A 17,375-nucleotide genomic window follows, 5' to 3' on the forward strand; every position below is an offset into this window, starting at 1 on the left:
ACTGTGCTTCGGTCCATCACAGAGGAGCCGGAGCTCGGAGAGGTTGAGTCCTTCAGTGCAGAGGCCGTTCCAGCTGTTTGAGCTGAGGTTTCTAATGTATTCAGAGGGTTATATCAGTGGTCTGAGAGTTGACATGTTTAAGACGGCATTAGTGTTGACAGACACTCTCAGATTGCAGATAATTAAGTCTCTGAGCAATACAGGGACAACGGCAGGCATTACACCGTGATGCTTACATTTACCCAGAAGTCCTAGAGCTCAGTGGGAGCTCACTGCTGCTCTCTCGAGCTCGAGCTCCAGTGGACAGCGACGTATCAGTGAGGCAGCAGCACTACAGTTCTGCTGAGCGCGCGCGCAAACACACACACACGCACACGCTCTCTCTCTCTGATCCCGGGGCTCAGTCAGTCCCTCCAGCGCGACAGAGGGATGCAGTGAATGCACCTGTTGTCACCGCTGCTGTTTATTCAGCCGAGGGAGGACCCCTCTCTGTCTGCTCGCGAGGAAGAGGAGCACAGAAGAAAGAAGTGAAGAGAAGCAGAGCGCGAGTCTCGAGGGGACGGGACAGACCAGGACGGACGGGGCAGCACTAGGGACAAGTTAAGAGCGGTCATGGACTACGAGGAAACAGAGAAGACCCCCAAACAGCGAGACGCTGTGTTTTCGGATTGAAAGATGTGCGCGTGGAGCCTGGTTCATCGCGTGCGTGTCTTCCGTTCCGTGCTGTCTTAAGCGCGGACAAAGGAGGGGTCGCTTTCCAGTTCTCACTTTCCCCCAGGAGCGCTCGAGCTCGGGGATGGATTGGTAAGAGTGGACGAGCGCGCGCGGACACCATGAAGTCCATCTTTTACAGCCGCTTCTTCATCCTGCTGCCGTGGGTCCTCATCGTCATCATCATGATGGACATCGACACGAAGCGCGCGTCTGTGCGCGGCACGGCAGGCTCATCCCCGGCGCAGCGGCGCGAGCGCGCGGCGCACCCGGCTCCGTCCCACGGCGGGAACCGCACGGCGCCTCCGCCGCCGCCGCCGCCGCCACCGCTGGTGTACGCCGTCACCCCCACCTACAGCAGGCCGGTGCAGAAAGCGGAGCTCACGCGCCTCGCCAACACCTTCCGCCAGGTGCCCCGCTTCCACTGGATCGTGGTGGAGGACGCGAACACGCGTACCGAGTTGGTGGCGCGCTTCCTCGCGCGCTGCGGCGTGCCCTACACGCATCTGAACGCGCTGACGCCGCGCCGCTTCAAGCGGACCGGGATGCCGCGCGCCACCGAGCAGAGGAACGCGGCGCTGGGCTGGCTGCGCACGCACAGGGACACACGCGAACCCGCGGTCGTGTTCTTCGCCGACGACGACAACACGTACAGTCTCGAGCTCTTTGAAGAGGTAACGCGGGCTCCGGTCTGAGAAAGTTCAGAGATGGTCAGAGAGGCAGCAAGCCGTGGGCAGGAGCGGGGGTTTAAGGGGTTTCTGGACGCTGTGGAAGAGGTTCAGGACCCTGGGCTGTTCGCACAGTGTGGATAGTGTTTAAGGTCGTACAGACAGTGAATGTGGTTGACGGCAGTGTGTGATAAAAAGGGGTGCAGAGATCTACCCTACCACCCAAACACCATGCACCCTTAAAGATCCTGCCCTTGAAGTCTTCCTCTGATGTGCTTTAAAGGTGCAATAGGTTCATGTCATTGTTTTGTAAAACACAAATTAAAAGCCATTTCCCCCTTAAGAAAAGTTACAATATAGAAGCCTACTCCCTGTTCTGAGAGCGCAGGGCACGTGAGAGACTGTCTGAGGTGATTGTGGCATGTTAGGACAGTGGTTCAGGTCAAACTGGAAAGTGTTTTAAGTCCTAGGGGTCTGTAATTAGGGCTTGATATTAAGGGATGTTGTATGACATTGGGCAGGTATTCTGGGTCAGTATTTTAAGTATAGGACGAGTGAGGTATCGAGGGATAAATGTGCCTTAAGCTCTGAATTAAGCTCATCTTAAATGGTCCATATTCTCTAATTTCCCCATCATTACACACACTTTTTAGCCCTCTGTAGTAAACAGGCTGGTTTTATTGTTGTGGCTTTAAGTCCGTTAGCTGTGTTCTGAGAGCCTGCCGTACACTGTGCCTTAAGCAGAAGACATTTCCTTGCATGTAGATGTATGCAAATGTCTTTTGTGTGCTTTCGGTGAAACACTGAGTGTAAAATGTGCTGTTTTGAGGTTAATGGACTGTGCTGAGGGGGAAGGGCTATGTTTGGAATATGTAGTAAATGGTAGAGTACTACATTAAACTTAATTTAAGAGAATCAAAAATCATTTAAAACTTTGGGACGGAATTAGTTTCAGTCATTTCCTTTTTCTTATTATTTAAAAATAAATAAATAAATAAAACCCACACTGATACACACACATCACCGGGTTTCAGCAAACGTGATCAGCTGACTGACCTTAAAATAAAAGAGTGCTGTGAGGTTTCGGAGGTACTATGTATCACTGCTTGATGCGTATCTGATATCTCAGGGGAGCTGGTCAGCTGAGCATCAGGCTTCAACAGTGGTCAGCCTCAGACCAGACAACAGCCAAATAATCAATGTGTTTACATGCCATTTAGGGTCTGAAAAGCATCACTATACCACAGAGGCTGATCATTCAGAGGAGCGACCAAAAACCTGCAGAAACTGAGCCAAACCTCACACACTCCTGCTCCGGAAAAACCAAACACACAGCTGAGCCTTTAATACAGTGCCACAGCCTGTGAGCTCAGTGCTTGTTTTCCTGCACAAGGGTTCAGATCAGAACATCACTGCTGTGCTATTGTCTACAGCAACACATTCGCATGCATTGTTTTTGAGTGAGTGAGTGTGTGTGTGTGTGTATAACACATGTATGTATATGAAAATGCATGAATATGTCACGGAAAGTAAATCGGTCTAAGTGCAGTCCCTGTGGTCCCTCTACAGAGCTGACCATCTCCCACCGCAGCCCAGGCAGAATTAACTGCCCCATTTCAGGTCACATTCACTCAGTCATGTTGAACAGACACAATGGCCTGACAGCCAGGGACCTATATTTATCTCACTTTCATCCTAGATGGAAAATTAGAACAGGACATTTGTGTCCAAACAACAACAAACAAGCACTTCTCCAAAACTGTAGGGTGACAGGAGAAGGCTTCATTTCTGGAATAATTCTATTGGTCCAAGTGCAGCCGATGTGTTCAAATAACAGAGAAAATGAAGATACCTGGTTGTCAATGGACGGCAACATCCTACAGCCTCCTAACCCTATGTTTGACCTGTCTCCAAACCAGAGGAGACTATAATTATATAGATTATAACGTTAAAAGATTAAAATTAAAAGATTATAACGTTTTTATTTATTCATTTATGAGTTCATTCACCTCTACCATTAATGAAGGGCAGAGAGGTGAAGTGGTTAGTGTTGTTGAAGATGCTGAGTCAGCTTGACGTACTCTGACCGAGGAGGACTTTATAATATAAGATTAAATAAGATAAGATTGAAGTAAAATGTTATTGATCTAGAAGGAAACTGCAGCGTCAGAGTGGCGTACATAACGCACAAGGACAGGCGTTATATTTCTATACACTAAAACATATAAATAATAACACGAGCAACATCGGTAGGTGTCTGTGATCTCTATCATCTATATGAGCACATATATCCCACCGGGCTGAGTGCCGGAGCTGCGGAGTATGCAGAGGCTGAAAGGAGAGGGTTTTTGCTGAGGGAGTAAATTGCTAAACAGCTAATGGAAATGGAGTGTCAGACGATTGTGTGGGGTGAAGGAGTGCGGGGCTGTGAGGGAACCTCTCATAGTGCCTCATCCTTTCAACATGCATCTCTCGCTTGAATCCTTCCTCCTGCTTTCCCCTTATTCCTACTTTCTGCATCATTTGCTGTGTACATTTGGCCCCTCTCTCACTCAGTGTAGTTCATTACAATGGCCTTTCATCTGTACGTCTACCGCTACAAACGTTTGGTCGGTGTGTTACGCCTAGGTTGGATATTTGAAAAGCTCTAGTATGTTCTCTTCATGTTTACGCTGCTTCATTATATTGATCAGCTCTAAGACAGCTGCAGACTTCAGAGTGTTGATGTTTGTCAGTGTCTATCCTGTCTGCGTGCTCTGGCCTTTGGAGCGGTGATCGAAGGACCAATTTTGGATCCCTCAAGCACCTTTCAACGGCAGATTCTTAAAAAAAAAAAAATCAATATAAACCACATAATGAAAGACTATTTGGGGCATTTGGTTCATTGCCATCGCTCTAAAGAGCACTGTTATTACTGCTGCTATTATTTTGAAGGATGTACAGTTCTCAGCCCATATCTCACTATCTATTGCCCATGTTTTTGGTGTCATACCTCTCCATTATTTGCACATCTTCATTCTCTTTGCCCACCCACCTCCACCCAGCAAAGAGCCATCCCCTCCCCTCCCCTCTCTCTCTCTCTCCTCTATCAACCGTCTTCACGCCACCAAGCCTTGTGAGAGCGAGACAGTCTCCCTGCTCCTTCAATGCTGGCTTTGTCCTCCTTCTCCCTCCCTCTTTCTTTCTCTCCATTCTCCCAGAACACAGCTGGACACGGAGCTGAGCACATGGAGAAGGGCCCGAAGGGTAGAGCGCTGCTGAATCCCGCTCCCCTCAGCACAAACACATCTCACGTTCTGCCTTCATTTTCATGCCTCCTCTGCCTTATTCACCACTGCTTGGGTCAGTTCCATTAAAATGAAGGCTCCAGCAATTTGTGCAGCTTCCTTTATATCAGAGGCCTCTGCACTGCAGCCATCAATTACCACAGACAATAACTTTACTAGATTTTTTTTTGTGTGTGTTTGTGTGTGTGTGTGTGGAATACAAACGGAAAACTCTGACATGTGGTGCACTCACACCCGTTAGTCTAAAGTTGCTTCCCTTGCCAACACAGGTGCACAGTTTGTAAAACACCCATAAAAAGCACTGGCAATAGAACTGGATGCTGCAGAACAGCCATAGATTAGATTAACATCAGCCTGCCCAATGCCAAGTGGCAGTTAGAGGAGAATAAAGCCCCCCAGCTTTGAGATGTGGAGCAGAGGAACTGCATTCAAGGGAGAGAGAGCGAGAGAGAGAAAGAAAGATGTCTTTCTCTCTGTACCTGTACTTACAGATGTTTTCTTTGGCTGTATGCTATCAAATTCTTAGAACCAATGTGCATTTTTCTGGCTGTTACTGGGCATTGGACGAGAGGGTGTAAGAGATAAAAGATATTAAAACAGCATTTGGTACAGGGAGAGGGTAATAACAGCACACCAATAAGAATCCTTGGACAAGACGCCAAATTCTACACTAACCTGCCCCTGTAAGATCCATTAAATAGAGCAACATTTTACTCAAGGACACATTCCTCAAAGCAACATACACACCACACAAATACAAATCTTTCATCTCATGTGCAGCATTTAGTAGAAACCAGGTCCCTGTCGACGAGTGGATTGGGTCAGGCATTACCCACCTAGAGAAATCACTGAAATCATTGAAAAATGACAGAAAAATGATAGACGTTGGCTACTGTAGCGTTAGGAGTCTTGCTCCAGGCCTCTTATGGGTGTAGTACCCAGATGGGGAACTGAACCCTCATCTACTGCGTAGAAATCATGTCAGCCACTATACTACACCAACCACATACAGTACATGGCATATAACTATAAACATTTGCTAAGACTTGTTCCCGTACACCAGTCAGATTACACTTTTTGACAATTGTTGCTTTTATAATCAACCTCTAAATTCTGATGGGTTTATGTCAGTTGTGACAGTATTGAGACGGTGTCCGGCAGCCTTTCAAACCCTGACATTCAGTATTCCATACATTGCTTTAGATGAGAGCTTCTGCCAACTGCAGGAAGGTAAAAATGCCTTTAGAGGTTATATTTCACCATACAGTACTAAAAGGGAAGTCGTCAGTTTGGCCTTGGTGAGAGGCCTTCCTTCATAAATGCACTGTACACTCTGTCAGGTTTCCTTAACTCCTAAAGAGGGTGTGTTTGGTTGTTTAAAAGCATTTTCTCCCTCGAGGCATGCTAGGCACTCTGCTCTTTCAGGTTCTGGTGTTCCTTCCATGATGTATTTTCATGTTCCTGGGGCAGGGTTATGTTTTCTTAAGCTCCAGCCTCCTGTAAAGATGGCTGGGGTCAAAAGCGCTGAATGGAGATGTCACTCTTCCGTTGCTTTCATAGGAAGAATGGCCCTGCTCTTGTGAGCACACACAGAGCTCTGAATATGAACGTAGCCGATGCCTGCACTTGTCGCCGTGGTTGAAGGCTCTGAGGGATGATTGTGCACCTGCAGACGCACACATATTTTCTGCCACACTGGAGAGTTCTCCAGCACTCTGGCTTTGATTCAGGCACCATTTTTAGAGCTGGCCCATTATGAAGGAGAAGCTTTTGAAAAGTCCCTCGGAGCACAAATAGCAGGGGTGGGAGAGTGGGGGAAGGGCATTAGAGCGGTGGGTGGGGGGTACCGAGATGCAGCATCTCTCCAATCCAGCACTTCAAAAGCCTCAGGCAGAGGCCATAGGCACCAGCCCCTGACTCTACACTCTGCCATGTACCGCACTCACATGAATAGCACTTCCATTAAATATTCAGAGGCTACACTGACTGAGTGAAATAAAAAATCATACTGGGATATTCACACGCTCCTTCACCCCATACTTCAGGGTTTTATTTTCTTTCCTCTCCTCTTCCACCAGTGAAAAGAAAAAGGAAAAAAAAAACTGTCACATAGCTTTAAGCTCTTTTAATTTGCACAAAGCAGAAAGCCATCATTCTTAAAGCCAAAAGAGGCGCTATAATTTAACAGTCTGCTGCATCAGGTGAGAGTGATGCCTGTGCTTTTCTCTGCCTCAGATTGGCTGCAGGTGGATTGGTTTTTTATTCAGTCTGAGAATGAGCCAATGCCTTGTAATACGATCTTGGAGAAATCCTCGCTCTCATCCACAGAACTCAATAAAAATAGATGGTCTCATAACAAAGCACCGGTCGATCAACGCAAACAGTATCCTGCCATTTTCGTTCCTATCTAAAACAGATTTGACATTCCCTAGAGGAAAAACACTGAAGTGTATGAGTGCTGCAGCTTTTCATTAAACATATGATGCTGTCAGTCACACACCACACATTTATTTATTTTAATTTTCAGCCAAAACCACGTTTTTCCTATTCAGGGAATGTTCCGTGTGTGTGGAAGGATAAGGCCAAAATAAAAATGTGTGTTTGGGGGAGGGCGGGGATGTCAGGGTGAATTGCAGGTATTTCCAAAACAAAATGTCAATGTAATGTAAATGTAAATGATATATTTATGCATATGCTATATAAGATTGCATACATTCTAAATAAATTGATTCTCCCCCCATTTTCAGATGCGGTCCACCAAAGGGGTCTCTGTTTGGCCAGTGGGACTGGTGGGGGGCCGCAGGTACGAGAGGCCTATTGTAGAAAATGGCAAAGTGGTGGGCTGGTACACAGGATGGAGGGCTGACAGACCTTTCGCCATTGACATGGCAGGTGAGTAACTTTTCACCTTTTCACTCTGTGGGAGCTGCGACACCTCTATTTTTAGCACAAGCTTCTAGTTATTGATGAATGTTCAGGCTGAATGTTGATATAAGGTTAGATAGGTGAAGGAATACATGCACATCACTGCTGTCAAAACAAATCGCCATTTGTCAAAATGAGATCTTTCTAGCTGAAGGAATAATGCTTAAACATGGAAAATATTCAAGCCCAATAGTGTTTTGGGGGGCATCAGAGGGGCCAGTCATATTCCAGGTGGTGTTGATGGCACCCCATGACAGCCCCTGCCCTTAAAGTGAATCACATGTTGGTGATGTTTACATTCAGAAGCTCAGCATTGTTTTTAAAAGTAGAATAGTGTGTCTGAGGAGAAAAGCTACTGTTGTTTGTATGTGGCTGTAGTTTAACTGGTCTTTACATTTTTATTCAAATTTTCAATTAACACAGAAACAACTTATTTATACTTTGAGTTGTTTAGTTTTGCAGCACTTTCGCTGTGTTTGCTTTCATGTAGTTGGCTGTCCCCGGAATTTAGAGTGGCTTCGTAAACACTTTAAACTGGTTTCTAGCAAACAATAACATTGTAGTGGTGAGGAGCATCTTCTGAATTTTATAATAAGTGTTTTTGGTTGCGGCACAGTGGTGCAGCAGGTAGTGTCGCAGTCACACAGCTCCAGAGGCCTGGAGGTTGTGGGTTCGATTCCCGCTCCGGGTGACTGTCTGTGAGGAGTTGGTGTGTTCTCCCTGTGTCCACGTGGGTTTCCGCCGGGTGCTCCGGTTTCCTCCCACAATCCAAAAACACACATTAGTAGGTGGATTGGCAACTCAAAAGTGTCTGTGAGTGTGTGAGTGAATGTGTGCGTGTGTCTATGTTGCCCTGTGAAGGACTGGCGCCCCTCCAGGGTGTAATCCCGCCTTGCGCCCAATGATTCCAGGTAGGCTCTGGACCCACCGTGACCCTGAATTGGATAAGGGTTACAGATAATGAATGAATGAATGTTTTTGGTTGCAATTGTAGCCACTCCATTTAACTTTCATTCATACACTTTCTGCAACCACTTCATCCTGTTCGCCCGAATTACTGGGCACAAGGCAGGGACACACTATGGGTGGGGTGTCTGTACATCGCAGGGGGCCACACACTTAACCATGAACCCCCCAATGGACCATGGAGTTGTGTGGCAGTAACACGACAGTAGCACCACCATTTCACCCTCCTTAAAAATCGATACAGGTTTGGATCAAAGATATTTTGAAGCATTTGTATTGCACAGTTAAGCGCATTAAGTGCAAGTTCGACTCCCTCAAACACATCCTGAAAATAAATAAATAAATATATCTCTCACTTTCCTGAGGTGTTATGGAAGCATTTAACACCTCAGCTATGCAAGGCCCATCCACTCTCTCCTGGGTGTGTGCTACAAAGGTGCTGTGCTTTGGCCAATAACAGTCCGGCTGGTGACAGCGTTCTGCAGCAGTGTGCATGCTGAGATCCAGATGGGCTTTCTTTACAGAGTCCCCTTGCAGTGGTTCCTCTAAGAAAAGTTTACTGAAGTCCTTTCAAACAACACGAGGCAGTTAAAACTGGCCAACCCGACACTACTGACAGCACAAGGAGGAAAACACTCTCAGAACAGGGAAAAAGGAAACAGGATCTTCTTAAAGTTCTTAAAGATGTCAGTTAGAGGGTGCGCTGCAGGTGTCTGGAGCTTTGGAGCACTTCATTTTTAAGGGGGTTTTTATGTTGCACAAGCACTGTTCGGATAAATATGTTAAAAATCCAAGTAGGTCGAGATGTTTACGAAGCAAGTGCGGTTTTTGTAGTTTTGCATGTTTTTTTTTTGAGGCACCAACTTTACCCAGGCCCGTTGTTTAGTGTAAACTCCAACACTCTGACAGAGCTCATTTCTCTGAGTGCAGGATGTCAGTTATGGTTCTTTGCTCCCACAGTGTCAGCGGTGTGGAAACCTCCATGTGATTATTGACCAGATTATGCTCCTAATGCAGTTTTGTGGTAATGAATGGCTCTGGAGTATAGATCAATCATCGCTGACAGGTTGCTGACTCTGGGAGAAGCAGGGTTCTCCTTAATCAGGCAATGACTTTCCCCAGTAAAACCAAAATCAAGGTATAGAAGTGATTAGATGATGTCATGTGCTCAGTTGTGGCTCTAATGTGTGGACCACCCATCTACGGGTCAATGCACTTAGTTAAAACTCCAGCCAATTGCTTATTTTACTCTCGGCTCGTCTGAGCAGTGAGCACTAAGGCAGTGCATTAAAGGAAGTGTGAGGGGGAAGGTGCTGACAGGTCTGAAACGTCCTAATAGACAGCAGTAGAGCTCACACACTGCAGAATTAAGGAATGACCCGAGAATGGCAGGCCTCTAGCCGTACAGTAGAGCTTTAGAGCCCGTGCAGAGTAATGAAAAAATAATAATAATAAAAAAACAGCACGGCAAACTCTCCAGGCTCCTTTGCTGCCTCTGGATGTTGTGCTGTTAATTAAGGCCTGATAACAGGAGACTGCATCATCCTATCCTTCATTCCCTTTCTCTCCCTGCCCTCCCCTTCCTCACTCCATCACTGCTGCTGCTCTTCACCCTCCCCACCTCTCCACCGCCTGGCTCCTGTTCTTATCTCTGGCTCACCCAGCTATGGCATCAGTGTCAGGGATCGCACAGCCATTACCGAAGCATACCAATGTCCCACTGCTAAATCACAGTCCACAATGCTAACCAAAAAAAAAATTACAAAGAGGAAGAAAGCTTTAGGAACCATTTAAGCTTCATGAGCACAGATCTCCTTGGAACAAAAGCGGAGAACAATGAGATTATTTAGTATTCCTGCTATACAGCTGCTGCCTGGAGCAAACACAATAGCAGCCAGAAGAAAAAAAAACAAAAAAAGGCCCTGGCCCAAGCTCTCACTGTTTTCAATTGCAGCACTCACCTGAAGAGGGGCTCAAGTGTTTGTCTTAACAGTGAAGCCTCTCCCTAATACACGGCAGCTCCGCTCTATGCACAGGCCACAAAAGAGGATTAAAAAGGCCAAGCATCGAAAGCAGAGGAAACTCTGCAGTGCAGCTACACACCGTTTTTGCTTGTGTGACTCACACTGACCCATCTCCGTCTCAGGCAGTAGGGTGGCCAGCGTAGAGCGGTCTTTGGAGGCAGAACTGTGACTTTGAGTGCTCATGGCTGTAGCCAAGAAAAGGGTATACACACACACACACACTCACACACACAAATACAACATCGCTTGTGCCCAATCCTTATCCAACCATCACATCTGGATGGCCCTTGAGCACAGCTGATGCACAAGGCAAGCCAATAGCCCAAAGAAAACAGTACCAAATCTTCTCCCTTGGGCTTCATCAAAGCGACATCCTAGTCACCCGTCACCAAGCGCTCGACCCACTGTCAGAAAGAAGTGCAATTAAAAGAAAACAAAACCCCCAGTAAAGATCAAAAGAGGGAAATTGGCTGGCCCTCATCTATTAATAAACCATAGCAGGGCGCACAAGCACCAGAGGGACAGAGGAGTCCTCTGCGCTCAGCTTACAGAGGAGGGACACAGTTGGCCGGGATGAATCTCTGCCTCGCTGCAGCAGTGCGGTGATTCTCCTCGTCTCTGTGGGGTTGATGGAAACCCAGGTGGCTTTAGCGAGAGAGCGAGCGTCCTAGAAAACAGTCTGTACCCAGGATAAAAAGCACACAACCGAGGGCCACATTCAATCTCTGTAGCTTCTTTTTAGACGCTGCGACTGTCACATGAAGCATGGAAATGTGCCTGGGAGAAAAAAAAAAGCCTCTCGTTTTGGCAGAAATAGCCCCAATCTGTTCATCGGTTGAACGGTCAAGAGGTTGGCTGACATGTGGGCGTATTTAACCCAGAGAGTGTATGTATGACCGGGATGGGGCACAATCAGTTGTTCACAGAACCTCGCTCTGTCAGATGGGAGTGGAGATACTAACAGGGCCATAGCTGTTGGTGATGAGCTTTTCTTCCTCTTCCCTATGGCTAGGTTTTGCCGTGAACCTCAAGGTGATTCTGGACAACCCCCGAGCACTGTTCAAGAGGAGAGGAGCCAAGCCAGGCATGCAGGAGTCCGACTTCCTCAAACAGATCACCAAGCTGGAGGACCTGGAGCCAAAAGCTAGAAACTGCACCCAGGTCAGTATCACAACCAACAAATATCATACAAGATATGTCCTGTGGACACAAGTGGTTCTTCTTAAGGAGAATAACACCATGGGACAGAGGTCTAGCAATCTGGAGCTTCGATATTAAATAGGCCATGTGTGACACTACAACAGGCCAGTTTAAGTTTCTGCATCGAACCTCTGCCGTGAGCGGCATGTGGGTCCAGGGTGTAGACACTACGTAGCCTGATGCACACCTCCCCATAAATGTAATTGCACATAGTGCTGACAGACTGCGATGGTTCTGACTGGTCCTCTGGTGTAGTTTGTAAAAATGTTTTATACTGAAAATTGACTAATGTTTTTGTGGTTCACTAATGATCTTTTCGGGCGGCACGGTGGTGAAGCAGGTCGTGTCACAGTCACACAGCTCCACGGACCTGAAGGTTGTGGGTTTGAGTCCTGCTCCGGGTGACTGTCTGTGAGGAGTTGGTGTGTTCTCCCTGTGTCCGCGTGGGTATCCTCCGGGTGCTCCGGTTTCCTCCCACAGTCCAAAAAACACACGTTGGTAGGTGGATTGGCGACTCAAAAGTGTCCATAGGTGTGAGTGAGTGTGTGTTGCCCTGTGAAGGACTGGCAGGACTCCAGGGTGTATTCCCTCCTTGCGCCCAATAATTCCAGGTAGGCTCTGGTCCCACCGCGACCCTGAACTGGATAAGGGTTACAGATAATGAATGAATGAATGATCTTTTCAATGAAGAGTGAAGACCTACGTTTCAAACAACCTCTGCATGTTCTGAAAGTTTTAAATTCGTTTTCCCTCCAACATTCAAAACAAGAACCATTAAGGAACCTTTACTTTTACAGGTGTTCATAACCTGACGGCCGAATTCAGGAGCTGTCTGGTAGAGCGTATTTTTCATTTTATCTTGAACAGCATTTTTCAGCCAACAGCCCATTCTTGCATCAGTAAAACAAGCCTAAGTGCAGTGATTCCTTTTGGATTTTGTTGACAGGGACCGGTGGCTGGTGTAATTACAGAAATGCCTTCTCATATCTGGTGTCACTGCTGAGAAACAATAAAAGCAGGGTTAGAACAGGACACAGACGCTAAAATCTTCATATTTCACCCAGAGCTGTCACATCTGAAGCTAGTTTTATCTGCAGCTCAGGCACAGGTCACGTTACCCCTGGCTCTCTTTACCTTGTGTCAGAATATGTTTCTCTTACGTGGCCCTGCATGTCACAGCTAGTGCCATCATCATTATCACCCAATTATCCTAATGGCAGCAGCACTGGGGTTATTAATAGTGACTATTAGCAGGGCTGACATTACAACTAATCACCAACTGTAGCCATAGGACACACGTTTTTTACAGCAGGCCTTTACAGCAACGTCTTCCACTGCCATCATTATCGGCTGCAGAACAAAGCTCCCATAGCCAACGCTACAAGCACACACTTAAAAGCAAAAGTGTACATTATACAGCTGGACTCTTCTAATGCGGGACGATGAGATTCGGTGGAGCGACTCAAAAGACAGCAAGCGACAGTTTATGGAAATGGATGTTGCATTGAATAAGGATGGAGGAAATAGAACAGACTGATTTGAATGCTCAGAAGTTCAGTGACGAATTCGTTGAGGAGAGCATAATGAAGGCAGAGACCTTGGAGTTCTTTTTAACACCTCAGTGACAATATGAGAGCGGTGCATTCAGACTGAGCTTCGCCGGAACGTGTCAAAGATCTAAAAGTGTTATAAAGACTCCCCTGGGGGACGACAGTGAACATGTCGTACCATGGACAGAAAACACGAGCAGCTCCCAGCGTGTTCCCGAGCACGGTGGCCTCCATCGCCTGCTTCAGGGGCAACGCTGCTGAACAACCAGCAGATGCTGAGAGTGGGTGGGTCGATAGGATGAGGAGGAAAAAGAGAGATGAAACAGATGAAAAGGAAGAGGCACTGGGAGTGAGTGAAATTGAACGAGCCAGTGAAGGACATGGTGACAGATGTGGAAAGATGGAGGTCGAGGGAGGGCACTAAGCTTGTGGAGAGAGGGAGAGAGAGAGAGAAGCCATTCACAGGCTTATTTAGAATCCCAGAGAAGAGGCTTCTCCTGCTTATTAACGTCAATCTGCGTCTCGCTCTCGCAGCCCAGAGCCTGCCAGACTCGTGTCTGGCAAAGTGTGCCAAAGTGTGTGCCTCTCAGTGCCTGAGAGCTCAGCCCATAACACAATCCCTCAAATGACTCTGCAGCCCACTCAGCCAGAAGCTTTGAAGGTAGCGGACCCTTTGCTCCATCCATAACAAAATACACCACAAACTAATCAGCTTAGTTTACTCACATATGACCTCTTGTTGACTTCAGCCTAACTAGAATAAATTGAATTTGGTATTAAATGTGCGCTTATACTCTCAGAACCATGAGGCATTAAAATCCTTCACACCTTTTCACACTCTTTATCAAGAACAATCATCTACCTCTTCGTACCACAATCTAAACACTCTTCGGTGGTCCTTGGGCTTATACTGAGGGGGAGCTTGTGGTGCACAGTGGACTCTCAATGGCACGTGTTCATAAACGCTAAATGAAAAATAGGTGACTCATTATAGTGTTAACAATACTAATTTAAGGCAGACAACAACAGTGCACAAATAAGTCGTATTTATTTATTTATTTACTTATTAGTGGAGGCTGGATTTCCTGTGGGCTTTCATGTGCTCCGGTGATAAATAGCTGGACCTTAAAGTAGAAAATGAGATGATCAATGCCAAATTACCAAGGCTAGGAACAACAAATTTAAGCACAAGTTAACCATTAAACCACACAGAACCTCCTTGTATTAAACTCTCATGTCTCAGACTTTCAAGTTCAAATGGACCTTCTCACATTCTGCTTTTGTTGCTATGTGTTTAACAGCTTTACAGAATGTTGCCAAAAATATTCACTCTTCTACACTGCATCAAAACAGAAATGTTTCAGTGTGCTGTTCATTTTAGTTGTAAAAAGCGCTATATAAATAAATTGTGATTGATTGATTGTATACAATGACTTTTACGAACGTAGCAGATCACACCGTTAGACAATGGATCAGGTACAGCTTTGTTTTGTTGTGTAACATTAGAGTGGCTTCAAAACCAATCTGTCCAGCTACAATTATTAACAGCACCACTATTGTGCAGTTTGGAAACACACTTTCAGTTGGAAATTCACTATTATGTGGCAATTCTGAACACTGTAGCATCCACTGTGAATAATTTACGAGTTCTGACAAAAACTGAGCTGTGTGCTCTTTGGGCTGGAGCACAGCAAACAAACAGAAATAACTGGTTAGTGTGCTGTACCTGTAAGTGTCTGTGAGAAAAATCTATCATGTATTTCCTCCATTCATTCAGGGTCAGGAGGCCATTTCTTGTATTTAAGTGTTAGTGGGTTTTTAAGGCTGGTGTACTACCACAGGAATGAGTAGGTAGGGGGTTCTCAACTACTGTATAAACATTTTTTTATGCCTCTTATCAAGATGAATGCAGCACTCACCACCCCCCCTCCCCCCGCATAAGGAACTATAAACTGTAAATATGGAAGTCTGTGGTTTCCACCAAGTGGCCACTTAAAGCCATTATCCTGTGTGATTCTTATCTGGACATTTGTGTAACAGCTGGGAACTTCAGAACGGGGTTCTTATTGCTGTTTCTCGGTGGACTCTGGTCTTATAGATGAATTCTTCTCTCAGTTAGTGATTGTGAGGCAGCTGTGGCCGACTGGAAGGTCACTGGTTTGTTTCCCATGACTTGAGCAAGGTACCCAACCCCGACTGCTCCCCTGGTGCTGGGGATAGCTGCCTGCTGCTCTGGGTGTGTGTTCACTGTCACACAGCACACTGTGTGTTTGCTACTTCACTGCCACAGATGTGTTCAAAGCGGACGATATATTTAGTTGTACAACAAATAATGTTAATTATAATTAAACGTTTGACAACATTCTGTAAAATGTCTCCAACGTTTCATGAGCTGCCAAGAACAGACACATTCACAGAAGGAGCATGGACAGATCACTGAACGCTAGTCAGTTTCAGCCTGTCATAGCCTGTAGATGATGTAATTCTTACAATGTGTCAGCACATTCCTCTCACCTCACTGACCTGGCTTACTTCCAGAGGGGAAACCAGGGGAAATGCAGGACAGTGAACTGTCGTGTTCTGTTTGGAGGTGATGTTCTGAACACAGCCAAAGTGATGAGAGGTGTGGGCCAACTATGACATGCTTTGCCTAGATCTGCATCATCTCCCATTATTACAAGCTCCTCATCAACCTCTCAAGGTGTCGCTTCAGTGGCTGCTGAATTAGTGTTGTTAGATATGCAAAACAAGCCAATTAGCCATACCATGTGTTCGGAGGAGACGCGTCACACCTGGGTAACGCCAGCTTAACAACGTACGTGCCCGCTCCCTCTCAACTCTCAAATAATTAAAAGAAGATGTTGCAATAGGCCGGGGAGGCTACATGCTTGACAGGTTCAACCTTGAGCAAAGACGGCATGGAGCGCGCCGCTGGGGTGCTGGAGCGCTGTCAGAACCTCTGACTCTGACCTGACTTTCCTCTCATCTCTTTCTTCCTGTCTCTAGCAATGCTTTCTGAGACCCACCATTTTGACTAAAGGTACTGCACTTCAGAGAGAGAGAGAGAGGCTTTGTCATGTTGAACCTATGTTTTTCTTTTTCAGGTCCTGGTGTGGCACACCCGCACAGAGAAGGTCAACCTAGGCAATGAACCCAAGCGGCATCAGGACTCCATATTGATTGAGGTTTAGACGGCAGGACCGCTGCAGGGACCATCGTCAGTGGCTTGGACTGAGCACTCATCATCTTTGGCACTTATTAGTGTCCATCTCTGGATTGTGCATCACTTCATTGATACAAATATCTCATCTCACCGAGGCAACACGCTGGGTTCCGGATAAAGGAATCAGTGCTCCAGCTCCAAAATCCACATCAATGGGGATGGCTTTCTTCAGCAGCAACCAGGACACTTGGGTGGTAGTGCTCTCCAGACTGACAATCTGGGCTATCTGGGATATTTGGACAGTTATCAAGGGGAGCGTGATGATTCAATTAAAATAAAAAGATTTGTCTAACAGAATTCAATGAAATGTGCAGAGGAGCAGCTTGTCCACGGAGCAGGAACAGTCTGAAAAATGAAGCAGTTGTCAGGGTTGTTTGGGGACATCGAGCTGTCATCTGACAGACTGAGAGGACTTTCTTGCTCAGAATGTTGTTGCTTTGTGTGTATTAGTGAACAAAGAAAAGACAATGACAGTTACAGTACTAGCCTGTGTCTAGGACACACAGGAGCCAGCATTACAACAGCAAACCTTTGGATTACAACTGTCTTTATTCCAAATGACCCTCTTTTAAAAGCAAACAAAAAATAAAATTAAAATAAAAAATTAAAAAATTTAAAAAATAAAAAGAGAGGGGAAAAAAAACTATAAAACTTTACAATAAATGAGGCATTAGACAAAAACGATCACACAATAGTTCATGGCTATTCACTGTTTAATGCACGGAGATAACATTTTTTTTTCCTCTGTACTAGGCACCAGATAAATGTAAACACATTATAGAAATAAACCTGGATGACGAGGTGTGGATGCTCACATTATT

The 17,375-nt window shown here is 46.0% G+C and overlaps 1 protein-coding gene across 1 annotated transcript; it reads left to right on the forward strand.

Annotated features, from left to right (window-relative positions):
- The first annotated feature begins 312 nt into the window (after window positions 1–312).
- b3gat2 (beta-1,3-glucuronyltransferase 2 (glucuronosyltransferase S)) lies at window positions 313–17,268 on the forward strand. Its single transcript, XM_066679228.1, has 4 exons — window positions 313–1,385; window positions 7,414–7,558; window positions 11,594–11,742; window positions 16,436–17,268. The coding sequence occupies exons 1-4, from the start codon at window positions 834–836 to the stop codon at window positions 16,520–16,522; spliced, it is 933 nt and encodes a 310-aa protein (XP_066535325.1). The 5' UTR covers window positions 313–833; the 3' UTR covers window positions 16,523–17,268.
- Window positions 17,269–17,375: the final 107 nt, after the last annotated feature.

The sequence above is a fragment of the Hoplias malabaricus genome, chromosome 8 (assembly GCF_029633855.1).
Source record: "Hoplias malabaricus isolate fHopMal1 chromosome 8, fHopMal1.hap1, whole genome shotgun sequence".
Classification (NCBI taxonomy): domain Eukaryota; kingdom Metazoa; phylum Chordata; class Actinopteri; order Characiformes; family Erythrinidae; genus Hoplias; species Hoplias malabaricus.

What these genes read in the sequence shown, in the direction of transcription:
- b3gat2 (XM_066679228.1), top strand. Translation starts at nt 834, where the DNA reads ATGAAGTCCATCTTTTACAGCCGCTTCTTCATCCTGCTGCCGTGGGTC. An exon ending in GTCTCGAGCTCTTTGAAGAG is followed by an intron (nt 1,386 to 7,413) that starts GTAACGCGGGCT and finishes CCCCATTTTCAG; the next exon opens with ATGCGGTCCACCAAAGGGGT. An exon ending in AAGCTAGAAACTGCACCCAG is followed by an intron (nt 11,743 to 16,435) that starts GTCAGTATCACA and finishes TTTCTTTTTCAG; the next exon opens with GTCCTGGTGTGGCACACCCG.